The 7986-nt window shown below is 41.1% G+C and overlaps 1 protein-coding gene across 1 annotated transcript; it reads right to left on the reverse strand.

The window, feature by feature from the left end:
- Window positions 1-3064: 3064 nt before the first annotated feature.
- On the reverse strand, window positions 3065-5671 carry LOC130173684 (uncharacterized). The gene is made up of 2 exons (XM_056383136.1): window positions 5177-5671; window positions 3065-4467 (listed from the first exon to the last, which is right to left on the reverse strand). Exons 1-2 carry the CDS (start codon window positions 5610-5612, stop codon window positions 3470-3472), a joined length of 1434 nt encoding a protein of 477 aa, XP_056239111.1. The 5' UTR covers window positions 5613-5671; the 3' UTR covers window positions 3065-3469.
- Window positions 5672-7986: the final 2315 nt, after the last annotated feature.

Here is a 7986-nt window from a genome sequence, read left to right on the forward strand (position 1 = left end):
TGAAGTCGTTGTATTGAGTGTTTACGCAGTGAGCGTGAGTGTGCACCGCAGAGGAATAAAAGTCAGGTCATCTGTGGTTGTTCAAAGTGCAGATATAGTTAGCATTAAACAATCAGTCAGTGTGGAAATGTGACCATCTCATACTTCTGTTGTCCACGGGGCACATTGTTATCCACGGTGCTTGTGATCCACATTGATCCAGTCACATCAATCTCTGTCTCCTGCTGAAGACAATACTGCTCCTATATATCAACTTCTAGGGCTTTGGTCATCAGGATAGATGGTGTGGAGACTGTTGGAGCGTACATTGGGGATTTGTGGAAAAACCTTGAAACGCTGTCAGGTCGATGAGAGAAGCAGCAAGCGGCCATCATTCAGCTCAGAGGGCCCTTGGAAAAAAAATAAAAAGTTGAAGTCGGGAAAAAACTCGTCAATCAATACAGGACCCGTCAGAGTCAGTCAGAGACACATGGAGAGAGAAGTAATCTATTATCACCTTCAGGCTGGGGACACTGTAGAGGACTTTGAAAGTACAAGCAGGTTTTAAAAATCAAATGCATCACACTAATGTTTCTTTCTTTTTTCTTTCAGTGTAACGTTGCTGCGTGTGATATCACCTCACTGCCGAGAACTACCTCATCATGTAACTTATCTGCTGTGTGTACCTGCAAAGTCTGTTAACTTCAAGCTAAAAATACATTTTGAAAACAAACTCGCTGATTTACACACACTTTTTGCACTTTGAAAAACAGTTATAAACATGAGTGGTCAGCCCAGAGAGGGAATTTTACAATAACAATCTGGGGGACAACTTTTTTCTCCAGGGAGAAAGGGAACCCACTTCAGTACAGGTGCATGCGTCACTGAACTGAAGTGTTACAGTCTTTACAGTATCTTGCTTGTTTAACTAAAGCGTAGAAAGTACAATATTTCCTCTCACGTGGCATTTGGCTGACCAGTGGTAGAAATATAATCAGTCAGTCAGTCAGTGACATTCGCCATTATATGTCTGGCCCCAACTGCTGTGGGCCATCCAGAAATGTAAAAGACTAACTAATCCACCATAGCCCCACCAAAGATTATTAAAATAACATAATAAACTCTATATTGATGTGAAAACATCTCTCTACAATAACTAATCCTCCATTGTCTCACTGCTCATGACTGAACACCAGTGTTTGCTAACATGAAACCATATATGACATTTTATATTGGTGTTGAAATGACAACCTTCAGTTACCTTCAGTGCCTGCAGCCGGTCGGTAAAACCCATAAACGATGGAGAAAATTATTTTCAATGAGTCACCCCACAACTTGCTGAAGACTGACTAACCCGGATATATGCAGTGTCAGAGATAGTAGATTCGGGCACGATGCCACAGATCAATGGAGAAAAGAAAGCAGCCACATCACCTCTAGGTTGCCTATATGAACAATTAAGTTCCACGTTCAAGTAAATTTAGGCTACTGAGCAAATGAATTATGCCACGTTTGTTATGCTCTTTATCTCAGGTTGATCTGTTCCTGACCTTATACCTATATGTTTGGTTCTTACTCCTGCCATTACATGGAAATGGAGTTTAACATCTGCCACCACACTGTGGCAGCCCACAGCCTTAAACAGGATAGGTCAGATGCAATGGGAGGTGTATCAATAAAACCTCAAATCAACCTCAAATCAGGAGACACCCAATGAATTATTTTTCCTACAATGTGTTGTAATAATCGTCTTGTGTGTGTGTTTATCTTCCCGTAACAGATCACGTCGGAAGCTGCCAAGGTTCCCATAGTGGTGAGGTCCACTTCTAGTTCCTGTGCTGCGGGAAGAGCCCTTTAATCATTTGGTGGGTCTTCTCTATCAAAGTTCCCATTTCAGCACTTTATATTACAAGGTGGTTCCAATGCATGTGTCGTGCACAGACAGACTTCAGACCTGGCATAGGCCTCGGACCCAGGGCAGGAATCAAAACTAGGTTGCATCTGTTATAGGAAAGAGGAACACCTTTTTAAGTCCACAACTTTACTGTCTTTGTTTTCTTTTACCAGGGGATCAAGCCAGAGTCAGTTGACGAGATGTTGGTTTGCAGACCAAAATTGAAGAGCAAAGTTGGTGGAAGTCAGGTGTTAAGTCCACCTTATATGCAGCATGTTCAGGTGAATCAAACTTATGATTTGAGCCATTTGGATCTGTTTTGTCATACCAGTGCCCCCCAGAGGCTACTAGGGAAATTATGAAACATCCAAACGCCCCAGAAGTTCACGCCTAACTACGAGCAGCATTACCATCTCAAGAGTCTAAAGGTGTCTCGTGAACTCTCTGCTGCCAGCCCAGATGGCAAAGTTTTTGACCCAACTAAAAACTCCACCATTTGGATTGGTGAAAGAGAAATGCTGCGACACTGACTCTGTTGCTGGGGTGATGCACCTAACACCAGTCAGAGGGCAGGCCACTCTTAAGAAGAGTCACAAATATCACTGCCAGCAAGCCATCAGTTGGCTGGAGCGGTGTGACTTTGTGACTGACACACACACAGATTTCACAGTGCAGAGGATCTTGAGGGATAAGGGCACCATCCATGCAATGAGGCAGCAGCTTGACATGTTCTACTACCACATCTTTATGGATGTGTTTCTCCAAGTCCAAACGTTAAGTACTGTATGTACCTTTTTTTTTTGAAGGAGTTGTGTTGTGTTTCCAACCCACTGTCTCCAGTGAAGAGAGGATGTGTTTCAGTCAGTCATTTAATGTTTATCTAACTTTATGTATAAGTATCTGAATGTATTGGAGTGAATGACTTTACATTGTGTTTACAGTCAACACTACTTAATGTACTTGACACAGGCCATTTAATTGATCCCATTTTAAATATAAATGAGGTATTTGGATTTGAAATGAGGAATGTGTTTTTATCTTAAAATGTAAATTCATCAAATGAATCTCTTAATTTTGAAAATACAGTGACAAGTGATACAGATGAGTTTTTTTCAGTGTAACCTGTGTGTAACACCTGATAATTCTGCCTTGTCCTCTGGTGTTGCTATAATAAGGAGGCAGGAGTCGGTACTGGGTCTCTGTTTCTTTAGTGAAGATTCTGTATAATGCAATATCTGATTTGACACAAATTCAATTACATAGGCTGTACGATATGTATCACATAATCAGGGTTTCCACACATTATGATAGACAAAATTTCTAAACTTTTCCATAACTTTTTAAGTCATACACAATAGAATTTCCATGTAATGTGAGGCGGTGACTCTCAATCAATACCAGAAATGATTACTACATTAGGCAAATAGGACACAACTTTATATTGATTTTAGTGTTTTAGAGTCACTGCAGCACATTACATGGAAGCAACTCAAACAAAACATGAATTGACATTCATGTAAAATACAAATAGCACTAAAATCCACACACAATTGTGAATTTAAGAAACATACAAAATGGTTTACAAAAGCCAACGTGCTAGACAGGCTTGTCACTTTGGATGTCGAGAGGGCCTTGGTACTGGGTCAACAGGCAGCAAACTGCCCACAGCTGGTTGATGGAGCCTGCCAAGGAGACAGGAACAACTCCATCCCAGATGTGGAACTCCTTGACCCGTCTTATCGCCCTCTCCACCAACACTCTTAGACAGACAATCGCTTGAGTTTTTTGTGTGTCTGTTGTGCTGAGCTGGGGGGCGGCTTTGATTGGGGGGACGATCAGCGTTGCCCCTAACTCTGCCAGCAGATCCTCAATTAAAAACCCACTGTCAGCCACGACTCCATCTCCAGGCAACAGAAACTGTGTTAGACCTGATTTTATGGTTATTTCTTTATCAGAAATGGAGCCAGTGTACAGCTTGGATATGAATGTAATCACACCAGAAGGAGCAATCCCGATCAAACCTTTAAAGGTGGTGTGGTTTTTGTAGCTGGAGAAGGTCTCTGACTGTAAGGTGAGGGAAGATGGCTTCTCACAGCGAAGCTCAGTACAGTCGATTATCACTCTCACATTGGGACAATGATGTCGGAACTTGTCAGGCATGGTGGCCTGCACCTGCTCCCGAGTCATCCACGTAGGCTGTGACCCGAGGATTTGGTACAAATAGTTTGCCCATGTGAGGATGGTTCGACTGACTGTTGATACACTGACGCCGAATACTGACGCCAGTACCTTTTCCTTCAACCCAGCCACAATGCGGCAGAAGAACATGAAGCACTCGTCAACGAGAGGCAGCTTGTGGTGGGGGCTTGTTGTTCCAAATGCAGTTTTCTGTGCCTCTGACCAGTGGAATAGCCTGGAAGCAGATGGATAAATTGATTCCCAGAAAACCATGAACACCGCCTCTGATTGGAATCTGGTGTAGAAGCGGAAGTCTTCATCCGAGGCACAAAAGCGGTCAATTTTGGGCTGCTGTTTTTCAAGTTGTAGCTCCTGCACCTTTGCTTGTAGTTTCTTGATTATCTCAGCTGCATCACCTGATGTACATAAGCACACAAATAAAACAAAATCAGGTACATGATTATCCATCTGCATATATGCATTACATCAGAGATTTTTTTTCAACTTTGGTCTAAGAAAAGTATAGCCCTAACTCAAAAACTGCAAGATTATATGCAAGGGAATATTGATTACTGCCATGACAACATAATAAAAAATATATCAACTCTCAAGGTGAGAATCTGCTCCAACAGCTACTGACATTTGAACATGTCCAGTCTGAATACATGTCAAATACTCTGTATCAAGCAGGCTGCTGTTACTTTCAGTCCAGAAAAACATCAGGTCTGTAAAAGACTGCAGCTTTCATACTGGAAAATGGCGAAGTCACAAAATTGGAAAAGTAGCACAAAAATCACCACATGCATAAAACCGTGTGTACGCCTGTTCATGAAAAATAATTTTGGTACATTTGGAGAGTTTCAGTACTTTGTAATTTGGCACTGCCAAATGAAATATTCCGCAAATTCTCACACCAGCCGTGTGCGTGAAACACAGCAAACAACATTTTAGTACGTGCGCACCGTTTATACATGAGGCTCCAGGGTATTTCGATATTTTAGACATCAACATACTTTTCATTCAAACTTAGCACACACCTTCAAGTTTTCGTTAATGTCCATTCTAACAAGTTTCCATTTAGATTTTACTTAGTTACATCACTCACTGGGAGGCACGTGAACTTACCAGGTGGAGGGGGCAAAGCATAATCATGGTCAGGGAGAGAAGATGCTCCAGCCGAGCCGACATTGTTTACATCCTCCTCACGCCGGGCAGTCCTAACAGCCGGTCTCTCACCGGCCCTCTTATACGCTGGCTTCCGTTTAGGTCTCCTTCCGCAGTCATTCCAGGCAAACTTCGAAGGGACAGCCCCTCTTTTAATACGCCTGAAGCCTTTCGGGGTACAATAGATGTCATCATTGTTAAAATGAAGACTGCAAACATAGGTGCTCCCACGAAGGATTTTGAACGTTGCGCCCTCTTCTCTTCTGATGGCTGTAACCCAGCTAGCTCGCAATTGATCATCCGACGGAAAGTCGTGGAAACTTAAATAAGGATGACTTTGCTTGTTGTTGGAACAATACGGGACACTGCAGTGACATTTCCAACTTGACTGTGCCATAATAACCTCCTCGAACTCTCAATTTTTGCCGCTGTAGAGCTCGTACATAACCCCGGAAAAGGAACCGGATGTAAGCACTCACGGCGTTTGACTACTTCCGCTTTCGTGACGCACAGCTTGATAATAACCTATAACAGGTAGTAGGATATGTAAATGACCTCTTAAGTACATGAAATGGTCATGGCCTGTGCCAGAACTTGTCTGTCTGTTCTGCCTTGTTTTCTGCATGACATTACTCATTTATGCTCCACTCACACATGCTGTATCTACAGAGAGTCAAAGTTCTGTTCCACTAACTCAGAAATTTTAAAAATGATTTCAAAATCCCATTGACATCTGCCCTAACATCTAAAAAGCCAGCCATGGGACAGAGCCTCATGTGGCTCTCTTCATATGTTCAGATATGGACAGTAGTTCATTTGAAAAACTACTTCATTAATGAGCGTAAGGGCTGTAGTTAGTTCAGACATGTCTGTCATAACTGCAGGACAGAGAGTACTACTGAGACTTATGCAGAGGTTAAAAGCAGGAAATTGAAAAAATGGCTTCAGAAGAGAGCTTTTAGAGAGCTGTAGTTTTGGTCTGTGCTCATTAACTGAATGTTGTTTAACTTCATTCTTCAAAACTTGGTGATTAGCTTCAATTTCTTACAATAATCTAATTATAATAATACACTTTATTTATATAGCACTTTTGTTAACAGTCTTACAAAAGATATACAACCAGACAAGGCAAATAAATGAGAATAAGAACATGAGCACAGAGGAAGTAAAACAATAAAATGAAGATGATTAGATAAACAGGAAACCTACGTCAAACATTTCAAAATTCTTTCACAAAAACAAAAGTTTGAGGAGGGGATTTAAAAAGGAGCTAAATAGTTAATGTGTCTGAGTTCAGCAGGAGAGGAGTTCCATATGGTGGGAGCCCGAATAGTGAAAGTCTGGTCACCCTTTGTCACAAGCTGTGACCTAACCAGTAGGGCTCCATCAGCTCAGCGGTTGGGACGGCACATACCAGGTCAGTAGATCGGAGAGGTGTTTAGGAGTGAGGCCGTTTAAGGAATTAAAGGTAAGCAATAACACTTTAAAGTCAATATGAAATCTAACAGGGAGCCACTGTTACAGGATGTCATGTGGTCACGCCTCTTTGTCGCGGTAATAAGCAGCAGCGTTTTGAAACAGCTGGAGGTGGTGGGGGCCTGAGATCTCTCACAAAAAAACAACATTTCAGGATCTTCATCAAATTGTGTTTTCCCCCCATTTTTGTCCTTGAACTTTCATGATCAGCTGTAATCTGATTCATGTACTTTTAAATGTCAGTGAAAAAGAACTGACTTTATCTTTAAAAGTTTGTTTGTTGTTGTTGTTGTTATTGTTGTTGTTTGGTTTTTATCAGTCACTTTTTATCAGGGCTTAAGATATCTGTCTGAGGTTTCTCCTTTTACCCCCTACAGTGGAGATTTCTCAGCAGACACATGGTTCACATCAGTGTGGATGATCCAGACTTTACTGTAAACAGTTTGTACTTTTTTTGTTTGTTTGTTACAGTGAAAACATGAATCTCAGAGGCGGACATCTTAAAATCCTGACACATAAAAATGAAACTCTTTCCACTTTTAAAGGGCTGCTTCATCAGGTATTTTATTATACTTATGGGCCACACACACACGCACACACACACTGCACTGAATAAAATGACAGTCTGGAAAAGAATTCACACATTCACAGTCCCTAAGTACAAATTTCTTATATTTCCAAGAACAGAAAAAATTTGCTTTTGAACTTTTTAAGCAGCTTTTTGTGATTCTGAGGTCATGTAGTTCAGGACATAAACTGGGGTCAACTCTCATTGACACTGATGTTGTGCAAGCACCGATTTGCAGCACGATTTATAGAAAACAAAGAGTGTCATTTGTGATGAGAGGGAAAACCCGGACATTAAATTAATAATAAAAATAATGATACGGACTGAATCACCGAAAAACATTTTGTAAAAAAGTTGTCACTCAAACATCAGTTTATCAAACTAAGGATATTTTATACAACAGTCAATGAAAGCATGAGGATAATTCACCAATGCATCTTAAAAAAAGTGTTTCAAAGAGTAACAACACACTGTTGTGCCAACTGGTGCAGGTTTGCTGTGCAGCTGCAGCCCTGATGAATTGAGGATAAAGGGACCAGATGCAAAGCTAAAACTTCATAAGTCCAATTGTTTTTAGATGCATATACAGCATAACACAAAACTGAGTACACCCCAGGTTACTATCACAAAAATATGAATTAATTACACATCCTGTCCATTTCATACAATTGTATTTGCTTGCAGCCAAACCTCAAGATAAATGAAGCCAATTAATTTGGAAAACTGT

This window comes from Seriola aureovittata, chromosome 8 (assembly GCF_021018895.1).
Source record: "Seriola aureovittata isolate HTS-2021-v1 ecotype China chromosome 8, ASM2101889v1, whole genome shotgun sequence".
Lineage (NCBI taxonomy): Eukaryota > Metazoa > Chordata > Actinopteri > Carangiformes > Carangidae > Seriola > Seriola aureovittata.

Bases quoted from the DNA above. Each gene is read 5' to 3' on its own strand.
- LOC130173684 (XM_056383136.1), bottom strand. From the start codon at position 5,612: ATGGCACAGTCAAGTTGGAAATGTCACTGCAGTGTCCCGTATTGTTCC. The intron at 4,468-5,176 runs GTAAGTTCACGT...TATGTACATCAG, and splicing joins TGCTTTGCCCCCTCCACCTG to GTGATGCAGCTGAGATAATC.